Source organism: Episyrphus balteatus, chromosome 4 (assembly GCF_945859705.1).
Source record: "Episyrphus balteatus chromosome 4, idEpiBalt1.1, whole genome shotgun sequence".
NCBI classification, from domain to species: Eukaryota; Metazoa; Arthropoda; class Insecta; order Diptera; family Syrphidae; genus Episyrphus; species Episyrphus balteatus.
The window spans coordinates 10,024,845-10,051,005 of NC_079137.1; the positions used below are offsets into that span (position 1 = coordinate 10,024,845).

The 26,161-nt window shown below is 32.0% G+C and overlaps 1 protein-coding gene across 1 annotated transcript in view; it reads right to left on the minus strand.

The window, feature by feature from the left end:
- Window positions 1–2,600: 2,600 nt before the first annotated feature.
- Window positions 2,601–26,161, minus strand: part of LOC129918161 (uncharacterized) — a 45,130-nt gene continuing 21,569 nt past the window's right edge. The window contains exons 2-3 of the mRNA XM_055998535.1: window positions 2,773–3,119; window positions 2,601–2,693 (exon numbers count right to left, since the gene is read on the minus strand). Of these exons, the coding sequence (XP_055854510.1) occupies window positions 2,601–2,693; window positions 2,773–3,119 (440 nt within the window). The remainder of the gene's footprint in view (window positions 2,694–2,772; window positions 3,120–26,161) is intronic.

Genomic DNA, 26,161 nt, shown 5'->3' on the forward strand with positions numbered 1-26,161 from the left:
AACACACAATTGTCCACAAAAAAACGAATTAAAACAAAACTCCCCTCTAAAATAGTAAGTAGTTCAATTTTATTTCAAACTCGATTACCTTTCAAGTCATCAATTTTTAGTGGGAATCAGACCACATTCAAAAGACTATTGGAGACACTTTATCATGATTTCAAATTAGCAATCTCTCAATTCTCGAAACGGATCTGCCCCAACAGCAGCCGCGCAGCTGTTTTGTGTTTAGTCAGAGGCGCACAACCTCAAAACGTGGTTAGCAAAAACAAACCACTGGTCGCGTCGCCAAACTGTTTCTCCACTCCACCACCGCCACTAACTTGTCTCAAAAACTGTGTGACACATTTTGTCCAATCTCATTTGCATATTATTATTATTATTGTTATTATTAGTTTAATCGGCGAGTTAATGGAAATGGCACCTGGCTTGGTTAACTGCCATCAAAAGGGAGCTTAGAGCTCCCTCGCTCGCCTCCCAATAGTTTAGATCATGTCCAACGCCATACAGTCGATTGGTTTTAATTAGTGTTCCCAGCATCATTGTTGTCGTCAATTCAAATTGAATGTGCACTGGGCATGCTTGACAAACAACATCATACATAGCAAATACACGAACCATGTTGCACCATTTTTATAGTCTCAACGAGCTTGTGAGACAATAGAGACCAAGTGTCGCGTCACAAAATTCGATAGACAGATGGGAATTAGCGATGGAATCAAATTCGAAGCAGCCAGCAACAATTATTGACGAGTGTGTGTTCTGTCGGTGTCAGTCGGTGGTAAGGTTGGGTTCCAAAAAAAATAAAAAAAAAACACGTGGCTGCTGGTATCCACCATAGCGAACTGCACACACAACCTCCGGCATCAGCACCACCAAGAGATCGTAATTAAAATTGACTTAAAGTGCTAGACAGTGTCACTCCCAGTTTGCCGTTGAACTGGGGGTCTAGCTAGAGGTTAGCAACGATGACTGCTGGTGAGGTGGTGTCTAGTGGCATGGTGAGCTAGCTGTAACTTCAACGGTGACAGTTGTTGTCGTCTTTTTTGCCATGGAGGAGAGGTTGTTGGAGGTGGTTAGTGCTGGTTTGCTTGCTTGCTTTGCTCGTCGTCGTAGCTGAACATAAAGTCGAAATGTTGTTGCTTTTGAATGGTTAACCAGGTTTTGCTGATTTTTTTTGGGTTTTTCAAATTTTAATTACATCGAATTCACTGGGTGCGGTTCTTGGTTTAGGTTTTTTTTTTTTTTCATTTTCTCTAGGATTTAATGTTCCGACAGTAATTTCTATTTTATTAGGCAACTTTGAAAATTTACATTTTCTATTTGAAAGACTCTCAACGGGTAATTTTGGAATTATCAACTTTTTGGGATTTGGTCGGAGTTTTAAATGTTAAATAACAGAATTAAGGAATAAGGTACTCTTCCCAACCTATTTTCTTAGAGTTAAGAATGCATTTAAGCAATAGGAGATTTTTTTTACAAACAAGAGAACCCTCTGCAAGATCTCGGTTCTGCTGAATAGCTGACAAGATCGAATACAAACTTTTCGGGTTGTTCACAAAACAAAATTTATCCAGAAAATATCTGTTTTTTATCGGTGGATAATATGATATGGGTCCTACAGCGACATCAAACTATTCAGACCCTTTGTAATAAGAGTTGGACTATCTACTCAATAGGCCCATGATAACCTTAAAGTTGCTCTTCCTCCTAATAACTAAACGTAAACGTAATATTAATTTACAAGAATGGAGGCGACCTACAATTTTTAACCGAGTCCGAAAAATTTAGGGGTAAATTTTTTGTTGAAGAACTATTTTTAATAAATTGAAATGATGTGTAGTTCCTAAAGGTCCTTAAAAATAGTAAAAAAAAATTAAAATCTATTTATTTATTTCTCAGGAAAATTCAGCCATATTTCAATTTAAAAATGCAAATTTCTCCAATAAAACACAAAGTAGCGACAATCAACATTAAACCCATCAATATCCAAATCCACTTCAAATCTTCAACTTTCAACATCTGCAATCTTGAGTCTGATCCAAAATTCAATTTCCGAACTTTTCCAACAGAAAGCTGTTCATAAAAATTTCTCTTGAGCCAAAATTCCGACAATCCACTTGACTCGGTTTCCAAGATATGAAAATTTAAAATTTTTTTGTAAATTGAGTTTTCATTAATAAATATTGCTGATAGTTTGTTTCTCAGGAGACACAGCTCTTCCGACCAACGAAAACGATGTTGATTGAAGAAATCTTGCTGATTTTTATAACTCATCCAGCCGATTCTTGATACTGTAAAAGCGTATTCAGTATTTAAGGTATTTCGCAGTTTTTTCAAAGCTATATAGTCTGTTTCCCCGTGAAAGAATGTTGAATATTTTTTCATGAAATTAGGTTTCAATTTGACGAAATTTTCAATTTCATAATCAGGTAATAGTATTTTTAATCCAGATTTTTGCAGTTCACCAAATGATTTTATAACTTTTTCCCTTGGTGGCTGGGTCATGAATGATTGAAGAAATGCATCATATGAAGTTACAATCATAATTATCAGCAGAAATATCAACGAATAGATGATTTTTGAACTGAATGAAGCTCCTAATGCTTCAGAAAATGACTGTCCAAGAATTCCACGAAAGCAATCAATATTAAAGAAGAAAGAAGAGGTTGTTCCTGAGAATTTCGCCGATACTGCAAGTAATACAGAAAGTGAGATAAATATCACAAATAATATAACAAAAGCTTCCCAATGAAGAATATAGCCAAAAACCTTGTTAATAGGGATGATTGGTTCTACAGGAACCATAACACCCCAATCAAAAAAAGCAACTGGATGTGAATACCATTCAATTGCAGTCATTGGGTTTATCATACTTGCACCAGTTATGTCAATTTTATCATTTAAAACAAGTTTTTGGAGAGTATAAGGTGAAATTGAAGCATTCACATTAGAAATACCCAATTTGGCATTATGCTTCTTCGCAAAAGAACTGACAATATGGCCTAAGTGACCACCAAACACGATATCATCGTTAGAATTTTCTGAAATGATCAATCCTGGTTCTGCTCCTCCGAAAAGAATTGGTAACCGAGAACCCTTAAGGTTCTTCATTCGATCTGGAAAGATCTCAAACCCGTTTTGAATCCAGGTAAGTTCTTCGATTTTGAAATTTCCAAAATTACTGTAACTATAGTAAGTCGAAGAAGTCCCGAAATCTTGAAAAATTGCCACAATATTGATCATTCTATTCTTCCAGCAAAAGTCGAACAACTCCTTCAATTGTTTCCAGTTATTTCTTGAAAAATTCTTGAGCACAAAAATGGTTTTACAGAACCGAATATGTTGTAAATATTTCAAAAGTCGTTGAAGAAATAAATAATTTTCTTCGAATTGAACTATTGTTAGCAGATTTTCATTGAATTTTCCCTTCATATAAAATGCAGTAACCTCAGTTGAAAGAACTACTGGAATTCGGAGTAAATTTGAAATATTTCGAATAAGTTTATTATTCAAATCATTAAAGAAATCGTCTTCAGAAAATTTGTACAGAAAAACGCTTTTAAATTTCTCAACTTCATTTAGATTTTCAACAAAACTCAAAAATTTGGTGTTAAATTCAGCTTCTATTTTAAATAATTCAGCTACTAAGAAAGCTGATAAAGTGATATTTAAATTCATCTTGTTGAAATTTTAATTCTGCTCTTTATAGTGCGACTTGAAATACTGAAACAGGACTACCGAATTCAAGGTTCAGCACTCATTATTTATAATAATTTATTAAACTTTTGTGACTCTTAATGGATGAACTTTATTTTAATGTAAGACTCAATATTTACAAAGTGTTATAACGCTTTTTAATTGAGGGGCACGTGTAAGTTTGCCGGAGTGGTTAAAATGAAAGGTTTTACAAAATACTAGCTTGTAATGTTACAAATTAAATTTGGTCTATGTCTTTTTGTGACAGCCCTGTTTTATCAACATTATCAAAAAACTATCGAAAAAGAAAACAAGCCTCCTCAATAACTATCCAGCGCAATTCAGAGCTATTAAACACTTTTCAGCGTTGTTTTATTATACTCTGGTTCGTTATTCAGCATTATTTTTTGAAGCTCTGTATACCTATACAATTTGTAAGCACTTATAAATTATTTTAATTGAAATAAATAAAATTTATAAACAAGTTCTTTTTTTAACAACCTATCAGTGCTATTCAGCAGCATTCAGCATACATTAAAAAAAAAAAAATTATCAAAAAATTAATTTTCTCCATCCGTTAATTACAAAATGAAAAGACAACTAGTTGCTTGTTCTTAAATTGTCTTCTCTAAAAAAAAACTTCGCAGCAGACCAACTTCTAAAAAATGAAAATTTATTTATTCAGCTATTCAGCCCAACTACTGAAATACAATTCAAATTAATTCATTTATTTCTCAGAGAAAAATAAACTTGATACATTTTAAAAATACAAATTTCTCCAACAAAACACAAAGAAGCGACCATCAACATCAAACCCATCAATATCCAAATCCACTTTAAATCTTCAACTCTCAAATGTTGCAGTTCCCACTCCGGTCCAAAATTAAATTTTTGAACTTTTCCAGCAGCAAGTAATTCATAAAACGTCCTCTTTAACCAAAAGTCTAATAATCCACTTGATTGTATTTTCAAAATATGAATGTTCAAAATCTCCTTGTAAATTGAATTTTCATTTAAAAAAATTGCTGTTAGCTTATTTCTAAAGAGGCATAATTCTTCAGACCAACGAAACAGATGTTGATTGAAGAAATTCTGCTTATTTTCAAAAGACATCCAGGCGATACTTGATATTGCGAAGGCGTTTTTAATGTTCAAGGAATTTTTTAATTTTTTCAATGTCATTGAGTTGTTTTCAACTCGAAATAAGTCTGAATACTTTTTCATGAATTTAGGTTCCAAATTTAAAAAAATTTCATATTCAGGTTTAGATAATAGAATTTTTAACCCAGATGACTGCAAATCATCAAACGATGATAGAACTTTTTCCCTTGGTGGTTTGGTCATGAAGGACTGAAGAAATGCATCGTATGAAGTAACTATCATTATTCCCAGCAGAAATATCAATGAATAGATGATTTTTGTACTCAATGAGGCTGTTGGTGTTTCAGGGAAGGACTGTCCAAGCATTCCACGAAAACAATCAATACTGAACCAATTAAAACAATTTGATTGATAGAACTTAGCAGAGACAGCAAGCAGTACAGAGAACAACAAAAATATCACAATGATTATAATGAATGCTTTCCAATGAAAAATAACGCCAAAAACCTTGTGAATAGGGATCTTCGGCTCTACAGGGAGAATAATACCCCAATCGAATACATTAATTGGATATGAAAACCATTCAATTGATACTTGCGAATCCATCAAGATAATACCTGCTATCTCAATTATTTCATTTAAAACAAGTTTTTTATTGTTGTAAGATAACATTGATGTGTTGATATTCGAAATATCAAATTTTGCGTTATGCTTGCTTGCAAATGTACTGACGAGATGTCCTAGGAAACCTCCAATTAACGTTTGTCTTTTAGAGTTTTCAGATATTATCACTCCTGGTTCTGCTTCTCCGAAAAGAATTGGCAACCTTATCCCTTGTAAATTCTCCATTCGATTGGAAAAAATTCTCAAATCGTTCTTGCTCCAGATAAGTTCTTCGATATTAAAATGTCCAAAATTGCTGTAACTGTAGTAAGTCGAAGAAGTCCCGAAATCTTGAAAAACTGCCAAAACATTGATCATTTTATTCTTCCAGCTGAAGTTGAACAATTTCTCCAATTGTTTCCAGGCATTTCTTGAATAATCCTTGAGTACAAAAATGATTTTACAGAAACGAATATGTTGTAAATGTTCCACAAGTCGTTGAAAAAATAAATCATTTTCTTCAAATTGAACTATTGTTAGCAGATTTTCATTGAATTTTCCTTTCAAGTAAAATGAAGTAACCTCCGTTGACAAAATTACCGGAATTCGAAGGGAATTTGAAATTTTTCGAATAAGTTTGTTATCAGAATCATTGAAGAAATCGTGTTCAGAAAATTTGTAAAGAAAAACGCTATCAAACTTCTGAATTTCATTTAGATTTTCAACAAAACTCAAGAACTTGGTGTTAAATTCAGCTTCTGTTTTTAATAATTCAGCTATGAAAACTGCTGACAAAGTCACAAAACTGAGGATATTCGAATTCATGGGGGAGAAGTATTCAATTTGAATTCTATTTTTTAGAATGCGACTTGAACAACTGGAACCTTTAGTGTCATTTGAAGTGACTATTATTGATTACTATGTAGCTAATATCATTTTTAATGGATTTGAACTCATCATTATTTACAAAGTAACGCAGAGTGTAATTATTCAAGCAAATGTGTTTTCTGAATTGTTGTTTTAAATAAAATGTATCAATTTGTTAAAATTTGTAGGGTAGTGGAAGGCAAAAACGGGCAAACCAAATCCGTTATGCGTTATCTTGTGATTAAAGGGATCAAGAAAACTGGTTTACAAACCTCCAAGTATAATTTGTTTTGCTTTTAACAAAGTTTACTCGTAAGATTTTGGAATCATGTATATTTTCTTAGGAATCCAACTCCAAAACAAAAAACTCTGGTTTTAAAAACAAAGAACCCAGTTTCAAACAACAAATTTCTAAAAAAAATTTCCAAAAAACCTTACAAAAATTCAAAAAATACTTAAAAAATTCTTCACTCCATAACAAAGACTAAACGCTACGTTCATATATTTTGGTTTAATCTTAAAAAATATTTGAAAAACCCAAAACAAAATGGATCAAAATCTAAACAGATTCATCAAGCTTAATGCCAAGCAATTTATGATTAAAATCAAAACATGTCTTAAATCTGTTTCTACTATAGAGGTCCTAACACTGTTGGCATTAACACTTCAACAATTTGTCTAATAGCTTTACTTCGAGTGAGTAGATGGAATCATTTTTTTTTTTTTTTAACACAACCCTAACCTAAATATCAGTTTAGCCCTAGATTTTGTTTGTATTTCTTTAACAAAAAAAATTATTTGACCAATAAGCAGCTTATAGAGAATTGCTCGAGTTGGCTGTCAAAATCTCTACAATCTTATCTTTATTGTGCGGTTTTGTATATTCAGCTTTGTAAGAGTATTGGTACACTCTGGACCGCACCCTCGATATACTTTATATTATTTGCAGCTGCAATAAGCTTTTTTTTTAAATTTTATTTTTTATCAGATAAAAAGTTTTGGCGTTAAATCACGATTTAGCTCTGTGAATTGTGGCTCTGTGTGTGGACAAGAATTGGTGGTGCGCAAACATGCGGTCAAAAAATCTCTGCAACTCTACTACTGTCTTCACTGTGCAATTAATCATGTGCGCAATTGTGTGAGCTACTCTCTGGCCAGCTCCTGCTGTTGGGGGACAACTGCTGTTTATGCTAAGCGATCAATTCGGTTTTCTTTTTTGCACAAAAAAAAAAAAAAAAATTGTAAGCAAAGCAGGCGTACGACGACGACGCCGACGATGTCGCGCCCTCAAGCATAGATTTTGTTGCTATTTTTTCTTAAAATCGTAGTGCAAGGCAAACACACTCACCACATCATCTGTCTTCAAGACAGATCGGAAGGAGAATTTCATATAAAAATTAAGTGATAAACCTCTAAGCTTAAAAAAAAATAAATTTGCAATGATTGAGTGTGAACTGTAAGCTCAAAAGAAAATTTGCTATCACTTCTTTTCTTTATTAAAAAATACCAGGCATTAGGAGATGGACCTTAAAATACTAGACATTAGAAGATCGACCTTAACAAATATTCGCCTCTTACGCTTAAAAAAAGAGCTTGCAAAAATTGAGTGTGAATTATAAAATTAAACGAAAATTGCTCATAATTCTATTTTCTTTGCTTTAATATAAAAGGCATTAGACAGTTCATTTTTTAGACGTACAAAGGACCTTGGGAATAGTCATCTCTTACGCTTAGAACGTGTAATAATTGAGTGTGAATTATAAGCACAAACGAAAACGGTTCATAATTCTCTTTTCTTTGCTTTAAAATACCAGACATTAGACGCTTGACCTAAAAAACGAACGTTCAATGATTGAGTGTAAACTATAAGCTCAAACAAAAAATTGTCTATAATTCTCTTTTCTTTGTTTTAACATACCATACATTAGAAGATGGACCTCAACTCAAATATTCGCCACTTACGCTTAAAGAAAGAGCGTGCAAAAATTGAATGTGAATTATAAAAACAAACGAAAATTGTTCATAACTCTTTTTTCTATGCTTTAAAATAAAAGGCATTAGACAGTTAATTTTTTAGACGAACACAGGACCTTGGGAATAGTCATCTCTTACGCTTAGAACGTGTAATAATTAAGTGTGAATTATAAGCACAAATGAAAATTGTCAGTAATTCTCTTTTCTTCGCTTTAAAATACCAGACATTAGACGCTCGACCTTAAAAAACTAGTCACCTCTTCCGCTTGAAAAAAGAACGTTCAATGATTGAGTGTGAATTATAAGCTCAAACGAAAATTGTCTATAACTAAAAATACTAAGCATTAGAAAGTACATGTGTGAAATGTTTTTTTTTTTTTTACTCACGCTGGACCTCGGAAATAGTGTCTTCTTACGCCTAAAAAAAGAACGTGCAATAATTGAGTGTGAATTATAAGCACAAACGAAATCGGTTTGTAATTCTCTTTTCTTAGGCATTAGACTGTACGATAAGAAATGTTATACAGTCAATGCATTATATATTTTCACTCATTTAATCTATCAAAAAAGTTTATTAACGTCACTTATCGCACTCCTATAAACCTTGTTTAACACTCCTTTAAAAAAATGTTTGATGTTTTTTATCCCTTTGCACGTTTTTTGTTTCTTTCATTTTCATCTTTTTCTAATTGAACAATTAAAGAAATTTCAGTATGATGCTGGTGAAATTCCCCTTCCTTACAAAATATCACTATTTTTTACTTAAAGAGTCTTTTTTGCGGGACTTCTTGTGCTCGCACTGGAAGACCCTTAATACAATAATCAAATTGAAGAGATGACATTCGTGAGTGTTGTATTCACTACATCACACAACAACGTTCACGCCCACGCGACCTCGTCAATCACATAGATTCCACTTCTGAGACACATAAAGCAATCCGTCAAGAGGTTGTAATTACTTTTTATGTAAAAAAAAAACCTACCTATGAGGTGAGATTTGAGGTTGTTGTGGTTGGTCAGGCAGCAATTAAGAAACTTCCTATTCCCCGTTGAAGTGTGCATGATGAAGTGTAAAGAAAAAAAAAACCTGCCTCAAGAGTTTGAAATTTTGCACAGCCTGCACCTGTGCTCTGTGGCTTGGCAAAAAAAAAAAGAGCCAACGCCCGCATATGGGAATTGATGATGATGATGATTGTGTCCCAAGTGGGGAATGGTTAGGTTAGTTGCTTGTTGTAGTGGCAACAAAATAGTGGAACACTAATTCAATGCTGAAAATGACACGACAAACGAACAACGACCCAAGAATTATGGTCCAATGGTTGGTGAGTTATACGCGCTGTGCCGAGGCAAATAGTGTAGAGTGCGCTGTGCGAATAAATTCTTACAAAGGTGGCGTATCTGGAACTGTCTCAGAGTGTGTCCAGTGTTTACCAGTGTCCAGCTCGAGATTGTGTGTTGTTTTTTGTTGTTGTTGTTTAGAGTAAAAGAGATAGAATATAAAGAATGTTTTGTATAGCTTTTCTTTAAGACCTCAAGGAGTTTTGTCCTGCGGCTGTGATTTATTTCTTCTGATATCAATCGATTGTGATTACAAGGTATTTTGTGAGAGTAGGCGCGGAGAAAACAGAGCTAAATACCTTGCATGAATGAAGTTATCTAAAAAAAAACGATGTCTACTTTGTTGTTGTTGTTCGCATTAGTGCCAGAATGTTTATGTGTATTTGTAGATATAAAAGAACACACATAATAGCATATATGGAATCTAAAGGAAGATGGCAGAAGTGGGTTAAGAGGCTGATGAGGTTTTTAGATATTTATTATGTTGCAAGCAATTAAGTGGGCGACACAAAGTCTTGAATCTTGAGAGACTTTAGAAGACTATGTAGATGTTGTTTTTTTTTTTCTTCAATTAGTCAGAAATGTCCTGAATAAATTGCTGCAAGATAACTGACAGATGCGATGTTTGTAGAAATTATAGAAAATTAGATAAGCAGTTTCTTAGATTAACAGTTTGAATTTTTCGCAGGAATTGCGTCGGGCAGAATGTTTGCACTAGTATTTTGAGAAATATTTTTTTATTCAACAATTTTGAAGCAAGAAAACATTTAAGTTAACTTGCCTAGATGTTATACTTCAGAACTTGAGCAGTTAAGGGCACACATTGGGTGTCACTTTAACACTGAATTGTCTGATTTAGTTATTAATTTTAAACTTATAGAAACAAACAAATTTGAAAGCCAGATTATGGCAAGTTCTCATATACCTAAGAAATCTGGAAATATAAAAATATATAAAATAGAGACTCACGTTGGGCGCCATTTTTAATAATCTACAAAGGAAAGCAAAACTTTGGAATACTTTTACTTTTAATAGGAGTTCTAAGTCAAATTTCAAAACAAAAAGCTCAAAAGATCAAACATTTAATAACCTTTATCTAACGTTGGGCGCCATTTTTTTTTTAAATACGAAATTTTCAAACAAGAAAAATATTTAAAAACAGGGATATATCGAAATTCGTAAGCCTAACCCAGACAAAACTTGATAGTAGAGACTTGCCAAAATCAAAACATGTTAAGATAGAAACTAACGTTGGGCGCCATTTTAACAATCTACAAAAAAAGGGAATGCAAAACTGTGGAAGCAATTATAGCTTTTAATTTAAACAGAAGTTGGAGTCCGATTTTATAAGAAGAAGTCTCAAAATATCAAAGAATGAAAAATTTGATTTCACGTTGGGCGCCATTTTTTAAATATTGAGAAACCTATTCTAATAGCATGAAAGTGGAAAATTATTTAGAATAAATTAACTTAAACAAATTTTTAAAACCAAGATATAAAAATTAAGTTATAAGATCAAGCGATAGCAACTAAAATCTTACGTTGGGCGCCATTGTTATGGAAATCAGTTAATAAAATTGGTCCTCGTTTTCTTTTATTGAAAAGTAAAAACGATAAAAGACAAAATAAAAGAATGAATTGAGTATTCTATTTTGAAAACGGAACTTAAAATCACATTTTTTGGCACAGAGTAAATATAAAATCACACTTTTTTGAATAATGAATTTGTAGAACGAAAATAAAATTCAATGAGTTAAAAGAATTGGAACAAATGATTTTAGATTATATTTTAAAACATATAAAACTATTTCAGAAAATTAAAGAATAAAGTTCACATTGGGCGCCAGTTTTTTATTTTTAATTTTACTAAGTCATAAAATTAAGACAAATACAAAAAAGAATTTAAAATGTAAACAGAATAAATTTGTTCAGAATTGAGAAAAAATTCTTACTTGATTATCAAAGACATCTAACAAAAGTTGTAACTTTTTGACAAAACATATGCCAAACCTATTGCGAACACAATTCCTTACAACATGCTCTTTTTTTATTGTTCCACATACAAACCAAAACACAAAAAAAAAAAATCTCCTAACAGGTAGAAATACTTTTGTAAAAAAATATAACACAAAACAATCTCAGTAGCCAAGCCCCAATTGAATCGAATAAATATGTTGCTGCCAGAATTGGAAACACTTCCAATAAATCCAATGTGGCAATAAGTCCACAAATTATTGCACATTTGTTTTTTTTTTTTTTTTACTTTTTACTTTGCTCTATTCACTGGTTTTGAGTTTTACTTTGGTCAGTGGCCACACTAGAATATTGCACACCTACTGATGTTTTTTTTTTTTTTCTTATTGCATTAATCCCGTTTTGGAGCCTATGGAAGGCACTAAAACTCTCACCTGTTTTAATGATCTATACAGAAAGGTGGTGTATGCCCTGTCTCGGTCGTCCTGGATTCCTGAGTCATTTGTATTCCAAACCAAACATAGTGTGCGCATCGTTAACTAGTCCAATATGGTATTTGCGCGCCTTTTTTTTTTTTGTTTTTTTTCTTTTTATATTTGAACTTGATGCAATCATTGCGCATTCATTTACTGTGTGTATATATTAAAAAAAACGAAGCTAATTTGTGTTAAAGTCTAAAAAAAATTAGACTTTGCATATTTAAATAAGATGTTATGGTAAAGTAGCATCATTCTCAGAAAGGCACAAGCCAAAGAAGTCTGCCTAATTGAAAAAAAAAAATTAACATAATTGCCCGTCAGATGGCGTAATTTTATAGAATTAGTGCAGCCATATAAAAATTTTAATAGCTCAGAGGCCTCTTCATTAGCGGTAATCAGTTGAGAATTTTTGCATTTTTATTATGTTGGCTGAAATGTGTTTTTTGTTGGATTTTTTTTAGGATTTTACTTCTGGACACATCTTATAACAAAAACTGGAACTAAATATTTTTTGTAGTTCCTATTTTTGTCTTTTTGGATGAAATTATGTATTACTTTTGCTTCCAGAAGCTAATTTGTTTTAAAAAATGGCGCCCAACGTGACTTATTTTTTTATTGAAATGATTTAAAAAATCATTGTGAGTTTTCTAATTCTTTTTATAAGTATGAGTGAGAATAATGTGATTGTTCATACAAAGTGGAGCCCAACGTGAGGTTTTTAAGAAAACGTGAGGTTTTTAAGAAAACGTGAGGTTTTTAAGAAAAAAGGGAACTCATAAGAATCAATACCAGAAGTGATATTTAAAATTTTTAAAGAGTGACACGAAGAATGACAGGATTGAAAGGAAAAAAATTGTGATTTTAAAAGTGGCGCCCAACGTGACTTTTTAGGGGAAAACTTAACAAGAGAACTCATACGAATCAATGCCAGAAGTGATATTAAACATTTGTAAAGCCATAGTGACGGGGATGAAAGCTTTATTCAATGATAAGGATGCAAATGTCTTTAAAAAAAGTGGCGCCCAACGTGAGTTTTTTAGGGTAAATTATTTAAGGAAGTTGATAGGAATCAATGCCAGAAGAGAAATTTAACATAAGTTAACTCAGAAATATAAAGAATTAAAGCTTAATTCAATGATAAGGAAGAAAATTTGATTGTAAAATTGGCGCCCAATGTGAGATTTTTTTTCTTCAAAATCAAATAAGAAGACTTATAGGAATCAAAGCATGACTTAATAGTAAGGGATAACATAAAATTTGAAAAATGAACCCCACCATGACTTGGAGCTGATATTTGTTTGATAAGTGGCGCCCAACGTGAGTTGTGTTAGGTAATAATCATCTAGAAAACTAATTTTAAATAATTTTCTTCCATTCCAAGTCTTTTGTTGTTTATCACTAAAACACTCTGGTTAACTTATAGCAACAAAAAAATTAATGATGTGGGTACAATGTGACAACAATTCAACAAAAGCCAAACGAACACATATCGTTAACCTCCTGCTAAGTGTTGCAATTTTTCTTCCTCGAATTTTATACTATTTTTACCCCATTGCATCGCATCCATAGGTAAAATTTATACCCGTTTTATCGCTCCCGTGCCCCCTTTTGTTGCAAATTAATAATATTTCTGTTAACAGTGTGGCTATATAACTTCCTTTCTGGTTAAGATGTCCGAACGTCGGTCGTCGTCGTCGTTGTTGTCTCTGTGTGGTGAGTATTATAGAAGAAGTCTTTGGTTTTCATGGAATCCCATTTTGCCTGGTGCAACAGCAGCAGCTAGCTTGGAATCCCAAAAGACCGAAAGAAAGATTATCTTAGAGACGCTTACAACAGAAATATCTTGTTATTCCTTTGGAACTATTGTATATCTCTTTACACGCCTCTGAAGTCTGTTTAAGTGTGAGTAAGATTTTTAGTGTTTTTTTGTTTTTTTTTTTTTTTTTTTAGCAAAAAGGAAATAAGGCAGCAGCCAGTGGTAGAGAGAATAATTTATAGTCTAGTCTCACCCTTAGACAATTTATCTACTCACTTAAGTCCGTTTGGTTTTTCAAATAAAACGAAACTTGCTTTTCCAAAAGGAAATGAAAAGAAAGAAGGAATATTTTCTTCCAAGTTGTTTTTTTTTTTTTTTTGTTTTTTGAAGTTCTCCTTCTGTGGCATCCACAACACATAGAAAATGAAGATGCAGATTTGTTGATAAATCTTAATTCGGTAAAAAACTACGAACATTGGGTGAGGAAAAAACTACTCTTCTACAAGCCCCAAACTAACAGACTTGGATAAAGGATAACTGTTTAAAGTTCAATGATTTATTGAATATTTAATCAGTGACACTGGGGGGAAAGTAATCATTTAATAAGGCATGTAGTTGGGCCTGTCAACGCTCGCGCGCCATTATACAGTGTATAGCCATCGACGTCGTCGCCGTTGTTGGTCGTCTTCGTGCGCATGCTTAGAGGTTTTTTTGTATATATTCGATGAAATGAAATCTTAATTAAATTTGTCGAAAGAAAAATACAAAATAGTTTTGTTTTTTAGGAGATGTACAAGATTAATTTGTTGTGGATTCACGTGCCGGAAATTAATTTATAGACTTTGAATTGGAAATGTGAAGATGGAACTTATTGTATATTGGACAGCAGTTTTTCTTAACTGTACATGATATTTTCAAATTAACGTTTATTTGTATGAAGAAATTGAAGATTAAAGGTTAACTCTGTGATGGTTTGCGTCTATATTAGTAGATTAATGCTAAAATTTGATATAAGAAACGCTAATAATGGACAATAGATTGATAATTTTGTGAATTTTTAATAATTCAGCTTCTTAAAGTGTTATTCAGCTCCTTAAAGTGTTATTCAGCTCTGTTTTATCATATTCAGAATATTCAATTGGCTATTTATGGATATTCTACAACTACTTAGCGCTCTCTAGGACTGTTGAGTACTATTCAGCGTTGTTTAATGATGTTTAGAAACTCAGGACATAAAACTGACAGGTTCTGCGCTGGCTAGAAGGCTCTTATTTATGATATAGAGTCTATAAGTTCTTTAAAATAAAGCATTTAGTGGTATTCAGCGCTATAAGGTGCTATTCAGCAACCTCTTATTATTTTTATAACTGCAAAGTGCCATTCAGCACTATTCAGCGCTATTAAAACCAATGATAAACTTTAAAATTTGTAAAAAAAAAAAACACATTGAGTTCACCAAAAATCTAGATTAACATGCAAGCACGAGTCGAGTCTTAAAGAAACACCATTTTATCTATTTATTTATCAGAAAAAAAAATTCTTAAAAAACATACATTTCTCCAACAAAGCACAAAGTAGCGAACATCAACATAAAACCCATCAATAACCAAATCCACTTCAGATCTTCAACTTTCAATTGTTGCAATTCCTTCTCCATTCCAAAATTCAATTTCTGAACCTTTCCAGCAGCAAGTAATTCATAAAACATCCTCTTTATCCAAAATTCCATCAATCCACTTGAATGTGTTTTCAAGATATGTAGGTTTAAAATCTTTTTGTAAATTGAATTTTCATTTATTAAAATTCCTGCAAGTGTATTTTTCAACAGGCACAATTCATCTGACCACCGAAATAGGTGTTGATTAAAGAAATCTTGCTGTTGTTTATATTTCATCCAGCTGACACTTGAAACAGCGAAAGATTGGTTGGTATTGAGAGTATCTCGAATTTTTTTCAATTTTGTAAAATTAAGCTCGCCTTGAAATAAATCTGAATACTTTTTCATGAGATTAGGTCTTATGCTGGACAAGGACTTAATATCCGATTCAACTAGGGCAATTTTTAATCCAAATTCTCGTAGTCCATCAAATGATTTTATAAATTTTTCTTGCGGAGGATGAGTCAGGTAGGACTGAAGAAATGCATCATACGAAGTAACAATCATAATTCCCAGTAGAAATATTAGCAAATAGATGATTTTTGTACTCAATAAGGATGTTGATGCTTCAGAAAATGACTGACCTAGTATTCCACGAAAGCAATCAATATTTAAGAAGAAAGAATAAGGTGATTTCGAGACCTTTGCAGAAACTGCAAGTAATACAGACAATAAAATAAATATCACAACTAATATTAAAATTGCTTCCCAACGAAAAATAAAGCCAAAAACCTTGTAAACAGGGATTTTCGGCTCTACAGGAAGCATTACACCCCAATCGAACAAAGCATATGGATATGAAAACCAATCGATCGGAGCTTGTGAATGCATAGTCCATGGAATTGATATATCAATTCTTCCATTATAAACATGTTTACGAATATATTCAAGTGAGTCTGAAGAGCTAGTATTTGAAATATCCAATTTAGCGTTGTGTTTCCTAGCTAGTGTATCGATCAAATGCCCAAAGTAACCACCAATTATTATCATATCACCTTTAGAGTTTTTTGAGATAATCACTCCTGACTCTGTTCCTGCAAAAAGAACTGGTATCTTTACACCATGTAAATTCTGCATATTATTCTCAAACTCTTCTTGTTCCAGATGAATTCTTCGATTTTGATATTTTCGATATAACTGTAACTATAGTAAGTCGAAGTAGTCCAGAAATCTTGAAAAACTGCCACAACATTGATCATTCCATTCTTCCAGCAGAAATTGAAAAGACTCTTCAATTGTACCCAGCCATTTCTTGAGGAATTCTTGAGCACAAAAATTGTCTTACAAAATCGAATGTGTTGAATATATTTCAATAGTTGCTGAAGAAGTAGCCAATTTGAGTCAAATTGAACTATTGTTAAGAGATTTGCGTTGAAAATTGCTTTCAAGTAAAATGATGAATCTTCTTTTGAAATAATTACAGGAATACTGAATGAAGTTGAAAGTTTTCTTATGAATGCATCGTTGGTATCAGTAAAGAAATGGTCCTTAGATGTTTTAAAAAGAAAGACACTATCAAATCTCTCGACTTCATTCAGGTTTTCTACGAAACTCAAGAACAACTTTGAATTAAATTCAGCTCCAGTTTTTATAAATTCAACAGCAAGAATGGAAACAAAAGTTAGAAATCTGATTGTATTGTAATTCATTTTAAACTATTCAGCTAATGACTTTTGCTTTTGCGAACTCGACAATGAAAACTGCACAAAAACTTGCATTGTAATTTTCCTTATTGAACATTTCTGACTGTTATTTTTGTCACTAATGGTTTTGAGTTAATGTTAGACTTTTTATTTCTCTGAAAGTGATATGCAATCGTTTGATTGAAGGCACATGTATAATGAAGATAGAAATAATAACAGCTTTTAAAAACTCATGCTTACAATGTTAAAAATTCAATTACTTGTTTTGTCTGTTTGTTACAGTTTTAACCTTACAGTTTTTATCTGATTTCAATAAAACATTTCGAAGGTATGCATTTCGGTCCAAAGATGAACATAAGATAAACATATATAAATCGTTTTTCACACGACAATGTCAATTATCAAAACTCCAATTTACATAATAGCTCCAACAATTTAACGTGATCTCTTACAACCAAAAACAACTCATTTCCCTGAGAAAAATCGCAAACATGATTCACCAAGTTTTCAGCTGTATTCAGCGCTATTAAGCACTATTCAGAGTTGTTTCAAAATGAACGCATGTTCAGCCAGTACTGTTTTTGAAATACAAGTGATGAAACTGATATTTCCACTCTTTTTAAATATAAAAATAATAAAACCAGACAAAGTCAATATTATTCTATAAAAAAATTGTTTTAAAAGGATCCGCGCACAAACTATAAGAATTTAAATTTATTTATTTATGAAATTTATCTTCAGTTTATAAAAACAAATTTCACCAATAAAACAAAAAGTAGCAACCATCAACATCAAACTCATCAATATCCAAATCCACTTCAAATCTTCAACTTTTAACTGTCGAAATTTAGAGTCAAATCCAATATTTAATTTCTGAACTTTGCCAGCAGCAAGTAATTCATAAAACGTCCTCTTTATCCAAAATTCCATCAATCCACTTGAATGTGTTTTCAAGATATGCAAGTTTAAAATCTTTTTGTAAATTGAATTTTCATTCATAAAAACTGCAGTAAGTGCATTTTTTGACAGGTACAATTCTTTAGAATAGCGAAATAGGTACTGATTAAAGAAATCCTGCTGATTTTTATAATTCATCCAACTGATACTTGATACGGCAAAGGCTTGTTTGGTGTTGAGAGTATCTCGAAATCTTTTAAATTTCGTGAAATTAGAATTGCCTTGAAATACAGCTGAATACTTTTTCAGGAGACTAGGTCTCAAATTGTTCAAAGTATCGATTTCCGATTTAGATAAGGCAATTTTTAATCCAGATTTTTGCAGATCATGAAACGATTTTATAAATTTTTGTTGAGGAGGTTGGGTCAGGTAGGACTGAAGAAATGCATCATATGAAGTAACTATCATAATTCCAAGCAGAAATATCAGCAAATACATAATTTTTGAACTGAATGAAGCTTTTGGCGCTTCAGAGAATGAGTGCCCAAAAATTCCACGAAAACAATCAATATTAAAGCAGAAAGAACAATTTAACCCCGACACCTTTGCAGCGACTGCAAGTAATACAGAAAGCAAGATAAATATCACAACTAAGATTACAACAGTTTCCCAATGAAAAATAAAGCCAAATACTTTGTTAATAGGGATGTTTGGCTCTACAGGAAGCATTACACCCCAATCGAACAAAGCAAATGGATATGAAAAACATTCAATCGGAATTTGTGTTTGCATAATTATTCCACCTGATATCTCAATTTTTCCATTACAAACAAGTTCCCGAATTTGGTAAAATTTCAATGAAGTGTTAACATTTGAATTATCCAATTTAGCGTTAAGTTTCTTAGCGAGTGTATTGATTAAATTCCCGAAATAACCACTTATTATGATATCATCCTTAGAGTTTTCTGATATGATCACTCCTGGTTCTGCTTCTCCGAAAAGAACTGAAAATCTTGTACCCTGAAGGTTCTGCATTCGATCCGGAAAAATTCTCAAATCGTTCTTGTTCCAAATAAATTCTTCGATCTTGAAATTTTCGAAATAACTGTAACTGTAATAAACCGAAGAAGTCCAAAAATCTTGAAAAACTGCCACAACATTGATCATTCTATTCTTCCAGCAGAAATTGAAAAGCCCCTTCAATTCTACCCAGCCATTTCTTGAAGAATTCTTGAGCACGAAAATTGTCTTACAAAATCGAATATGTTGAATATATTTCAATAGTTGCTGAAGAAGTAGCCAAATTGAGTCAAATTGAACAATCGTTAAAAGATTTTCGTTGAAATTCGCCTTCAAGTAAAATGATGAATTTTCATTTGAAAGAATTACTGGGATACCAAATGAATTTGAAAGTTGTTTTATGAATGCATCGTTGGTATCAGCGAAGAAAGGATCTTGCGATGTTTTGAAAAGAAAAACACTTTCAAATCTATCGACTTTATGCAGATTTTCTATGAAACTCAGGAACAACTTTGTACTTAATTCAGCCTCACTTTTTATTAATTCAGCAGCAAGAATAGAAACAAAAGTTAGAAGTCTGATTTTATTGTAATTCATTGCAAACTATTCAGCTATTGACTTTTACTTTTGAAAACTCGACTGTGAAAACTGCACAAAAACTTGTAATTATAAGGTTCTTCATTGGAAACTTCCGACGACTATTTGCGTCACTAATGGTTTTAAATGAATCAACTTTATTTTAATGTAAAACTCTTTATTTCTCTCAGAGTGATATGTAATCGTTTCATTGAAGGTACATGTATAATGGAGATAGACAGAATTACAGCTTTTAGAAATCCATGCTCATAATGTTACAAATTTAATCATTTGTTTTGTCTGTTTCTTACAGTCTCAAGCTAACAGTTTTATCTGATCTCAATTTAAACTTTGTACCTTTAGCTAGGCATTTCGATGGAAAAAGGAATATAGGATATATCAATCCTTAGAAAATCGATGTACGTGATTTTATAGAACAGAAAACGACTTATTGACTTGAGAAAAAGCACGAAAATGGGTCACACTAATGCAAACTTACCCACTGGCACTGATTTTTTCTATGACCATTGTGTGTGAACCAGTTGATTAAAACAGCCACGTTGTTAAAAAAAAAAAAAACAGAACTTTAAACTTAATATACATGGAGTTAATCGTATTGGTCTCTAATTTGGTTCATTCACCTACTTTGGGCGCCACTTGTTGCTCTTTAAAATATTAATATTCATTAAAAATGCGTTAATCACATAAAAATACCGTTTAAACAGTGAAAAACTAAATATAAAAGAATAGATTATGTTATTAAAAAAAAAAAAAAAACTAGCGTTGGGCGCCAGTTTAAATTCTAATTTTTTCCAATAAGAAATAACCATCTTGAAGTTGGTTTAAGTTCCATTTATTTGAAAATAAATGGCAAATATTTCATTATCTATGGGTGGATAGGTACAATTCTGTTTTTTTCAAACTCGTGTTGGGCGCCATTTTATTCAAAGCAATTTCAATTCCCTTTTTCATGTTGATACAATAGAAATATCCAATTAAACACTTCCTACCTTCTCTTCACAGCAATTAACTTTAATCCAATTAACTATGTAAAAAATATAATTATTTTCTGATCCTCTGGAAAAAAATGTCACTCAAATAACTAGCGGCTTTATTGTAGTTTGTTATTTCTTTTTTTTTTTAATTACAAAAAATCATTAAATGACATCCTACAGCTAATTGAAAGAGTAAATAATAAATTTTGTATTACAATAAAAAAAATCCCTCGCCACAGGCATAATTCAAGTTGGTAACACTTTACAAGCAAACACTACAACATGATTCAGCCACTCCCGTTTTATATTGAAAGCCTATGATTTTGTGACAATTCCCTGGAGCGGTTTTGTAAAAGCGTTTGACATTTTTGTAACTCGATAGTTTTGATAAAAAAAAATATATACACAGAATCCCGCAGAGACACAAACTCTCTTTTGGGTCCTTCTACATTTATTTTTGTTTTTTTTTGGTTCCCATCTCGAAACAGATTAATCAAGTTTAAGTCTTTATGTGTATCAAAAACCTCGATCGATCCGCATCTCAAATCTTAATCGAAGCTTTTGATAATCACGTTTTTCTTCACTTTTATGAGGCGGTCGATGGCGGCAGTTGTTGGAGATGGATGGAAGAAAAAAAAGAGACAACGTATGTTTAAAATGATTCCCTGTGGTCATTGCCGTAACACACCGTGTGTCGTCGTTATTTTTGACGTGGGGACACAATTACATTTTTTTTTTTTTTTGTATAAAGCCTACATATTTTCACCCGCAAGCAATGTCCAATATTTCTTCGGTCTTTTTTTTTAATTAGATACTTTTGTAATGGTATTTCTCGGGGGAGATAAATGACCATAAATTGGATTATATTTTTTGCTTAAGGGTAATTTAATTCCAGTTAGTACACGCCCTGTGATGAAAACACGCATGATTGTTATAGTAAACTAACTGTCAGTGGGTAAAATTATGTTAGTGCTGATTTTCACAGGTCAATGAATCGTTTTCGGTTTTAAAAAATCATGTAAAGTAAAGAGTTTTTATTAACTTACCGCGATAAACGATACTGAGGTCTTAAATTAAAGAAGATTGTGTTTTTAACTTTGAGAAATGTATGTGCAGTCTATGTTCGTTATCAAACCAAAATGCATATTTCAGTTTCATAAAAAATCAGTCAAATACTGAAAAATAAACGAAATGAAATCATACATTGTCAAAAGCTATCATTTTTCCCATCGTTAACTTTAACATTTGCCTTCAATTAAATTCTTTTAATTATTCCTTAAAATTAAAAAAAACTATTAGCAAATTTAATTTCTAGCAACAATTAAAAAGTTCTGTATACTTTGAAACAATAGTTTTGTAGCAGTTTGTTGTATTTCAGTCTTCAAAAAACAAAAGTCAATAGCTGAATAGTTTGCAAACAGTTTGCGATGACTTACAATACAATAAATCTTCTACTTTTTATTTCTATTCTTGCTGCTGAATTATTGAAAATTGAAGCTGAATTTAATTCAATGTTCTTGACATTCATAAAAAATATATACAAAATCGAGAGATTTGAAAGTGTTTTTCTATTCAAAACCTCGAAAGACCAATTCTTCACTGATTCGAATGATAAATTTATATCTTCACTTGGTATTCCAGTAATTCATTCAAATGAAGATTCATCATTTTACTTGAAGGCGAAATTCAATGAAAATCTTTTAACAATAATTCAACTTGATTCTAGTAAGTTATTTCTTCAGCGACTATTAGAACATCTTCAACACATCCGATTCTGTAAAATCATTTTTGTTCTCAAGAATTCTTCAAGAAATGGGTGGATACAATTGAAGGGACTTTTCAATTTCTGCTGGAAGAATAGAATGATCAATGTTTTGGCAGTTTTTCAGGATTTCTGGAATTCTTCGATTTACTATAGTTACAGTAATTTCGAAAATTTCAAAATCGAAGAAATCATATGGAGCAAAAACGGATTGGAAATTTTTCCAGATCGAATGAAGAACCTTCAGGGTACGAGGTTTCCAGTTCTTTTTGGTGGACGAGAAGCAGGAGTGATCATCTCAACAAATTCTAAAGATGATATGATATTTGGTGGTTACTTGGGGCATATGTTCGAAGCCCTTGCAAAGAAACATAACGCTAGATTGGATATTTCGAATGTTAACACTTCAATCGCCCCGAAACAAATTCAGAATTCGGTTTTGACTGGAACAATAGAGATATCAGGTGGAAAATTTCTCCATTCACAAGATCGAATTGAATGGTTTTCATATCCAGTTGCTTTATTAGATTGGGGTGTAATGCTTCCCGTAGAGCCACAAATCCCTATTTACAAGGTTTTTGGAATTATTTTTCATTGGGAGGCAGTTGTAATATTAGTTGCGATATTTATCATGGTTTCTGTAATACTTGCAGTTTCTGCAAAGCTCTCGGGACCACCTTATTCTTTCTTCTTAAATATTGATTGCTTTCGCGGAATACTTGGACAATCTTTATCTGAAGCATCAACGCCCTCATTGAGTACAAAAATCATCTATTTGCTAATATTTTTACTGGGAATAATAATTGTTACTTCATATGATGCATTTCTTCAGTCCTTCCTGACCCAACTTCCAAGAGAAAAAGTTATAAAATCGTTTGATGAATTGTCAAAGTCTAAATTAAAAATATTACTAGTTGAATCGGAACTCGATACTTTGTTCAATTTGAGACCTGATCTTGAGAAAAAATATTCAGCTTCATTTCAAGGCGAACCTAATAATACAAAATTGAAAAGATTTCGCGATACATTTAATACAAAATATGCTTTTGCAGTATCAGCTGTTAGCTGGATGAATTATAAAAATCAGCAATATTTCTTCAATCAACATCTATTTCGTTGGTCTGAAAAATTGTGCCTATCGAAAAATACACTTACAGCAATTGTTATTAATGAAAATTCAATTTATAAGAAGATTTTAAACATTCATATCTTGAAAACACATTCAAGTGGATTGATGGAATTTTGGATAAAGAGGACATTTTATGAATTACTTGCTGCTGGAAAAGTTCAAAAATTAAATATTGGATTCAACTCTGAATTTCGACAGTTGAAAGTTGAAGATTTCAAGTGGATTTGGATATTGATGGGTTTGATGTTGTTGGTTGCTACTTTGTGTTTTATTGGTGAAATTTGTGTTTTTAAACTAAAGAAAGATTGATTTTTTTTTGATAAATAAATTAATATATTTTTTACTTTGATTCTTTACGAATTGTGCTTAGCCCAGATTTGTTTCTTATCAAATAAATGATTTAGTCATTTTTTGAATTAAGCATTTAACAGCGCTGAATAATGCTGAATGGTACTCAGCAGTTATTAAAACAAAATTTAGGTTTTGAATTTGATTTTCAATTAACTGTGCGTGGTGTATTATCCTTGTGCTGAAGAGTAGAATTTAAAAAATATTTCTGAATTGTGGATTTCAATAAACTTTTTCTTGTGTCGATTATCTTTGCACAGTGCTTAAAATAACACCCGATAGTGAAATTTTTTTGCTGTTTTTACAATACTCTTCGTAAATTATTTCTGAATATCTTTCGATTAAGCCAAAAATTGGAAGTTAGGTCACGCAGCTGTTTTAAGGTTAGGAGCGTTTTTCACTTAAAACGTTCAAGCAGGCTGGGGGGTGAAATGACAAGATGTGGCTTGGAAGACCTCTGGTTTTCAAAAAAAGACATTATTAGCTTTAATTTGAAATTAAATTCGCCTTTTAATTCGGTAAGTTGTAAGGGGCGCAGAGTATTATTTGAGACTTTTTCGTGAATTATTCGTAGTTTTGCATATACTTTGGGTCATTGCTAATAAACTATCAAGCATTTTCCAAAACATCGTTTTATATTTAAATGCTAATAACTCATATTTTTATTTTATAGTGAAAAAACTCCTTAACTCATCCACCAAAATACCAAAAAACAAGACTTTATGAAAAAACTCACTTTTATCGCTTCTAACCTTAAAACGGGCTGCATGACAAAACTGCCAGACATTCGCCCGGAAGACCTCTGAATTTTGATAGCTGACAATAGCACCTTTAATTTGACACCAATATTGTCTTTTAACTCTATAAGATGCACGATGCACTTTACCACGCCAATCGTGCCAGGATGCGAACGGGAAGACCTGTGGTTTTCGTAACTACAAATAGCCCTCTTTCACTTCCCATTTGAAATTTTCTTTAGCTCGATGAGTTGAGCGTTTTTGCAGTGGCCGCCCGGACTATAAGAGTTCCTAATTAAAAAAAAAAATAGATTTATACATGTCTATGTATTCTGTTATTATTAAGATTCTAATAAAACAGCGCTGAATAGCACTCAGCAGTCCTTGATAGCACTAGGTACTTGTAGAATAGATATAGAATCATCGAAATGCTTATGCTGAATATCAATTAATAGTGCTGAATAATACGATTTGACATTTAATTGTTAGTAATTATGAAAAAGTAACAAATCTGAATACCACTGAATAATTCTGGTTCACTAAATGGCTTTTCTAGTTAATACATCCCTTGTGATGAAAACACTCTTATAATACTATCTATAGTATAGTTAGGATTGTAATAAACAGACAAAACAAATAAATTGTTAGCATGAGTTTTTGAAAGCTGTTATTATTTCCATCTTCATTATACATTTTCCTTTAATGAAACGATTTCATATCACTTAGATAGAAATAAAGAGTTTTACATTAAAATAAAGTTGATTCATTTAAAACCATTAGTGACGCAAATAGCCGTCGGAAGTTTCCAATGAAGAACCTTATAATTACAAGTTTTTGTGCAGTTTTTACAGTCGATAGCTGAATAGTTTGCAATGAGTTACAATAAAATCAGACTTCTAACTTTTGTTTCTATTCTTGCTGCTGAATTCATAAAAACTGAAGCTGAATTCAGTTCAAAGTTGTTCCTGAGTTTCATAGAAAATCTGCATAAAGTCGATAGATTTGAAAGTGTTTTTCTTTTCAAAACATCGCAAGATCCTTTCTTCGCTGATACCAACGATGCATTCATAAAACAACTTTCAACTTCATTTGGTATCCCAGTAATTCTTTCAAATGAAAATTCATCATTTTACTTGAAGGCGAATTTCAACGAAAATCTTTTAACGATTGTTCAATTTGACTCAAGTTGGCTACTTCTTCAGCAACTATTGAAATATATTCAACATATTCGATTTTGTAAGACAATTTTCGTGCTCAAGAATTCTTCAAGAAATGGCTGGGTAGAATTGAAGGGGCTTTTCAATTTCTGCTGGAAGAATAAAATGATCAATGTTGTGGCAGTTTTTCAAGATTTCGGGACTTTTTCGACTTATTACAGTTACAGTAATTTCAAAAATTTCAAGATCGAAGAATTCATTTGGAACAAGAACGATTTGAGAATTTTTCCAGATCGAATGCAGAACCTTCAGGGTACAAGATTTTCAGTTCTTTTCGGAGGAACAGGAGTGATCATATCAGAAAAATCTAAAGGTGATATGATAATTGGTGGTTACTTAGGCCATTTGGTCAATACACTAGCTAAGAAACACAACTCTAGATTGGATAT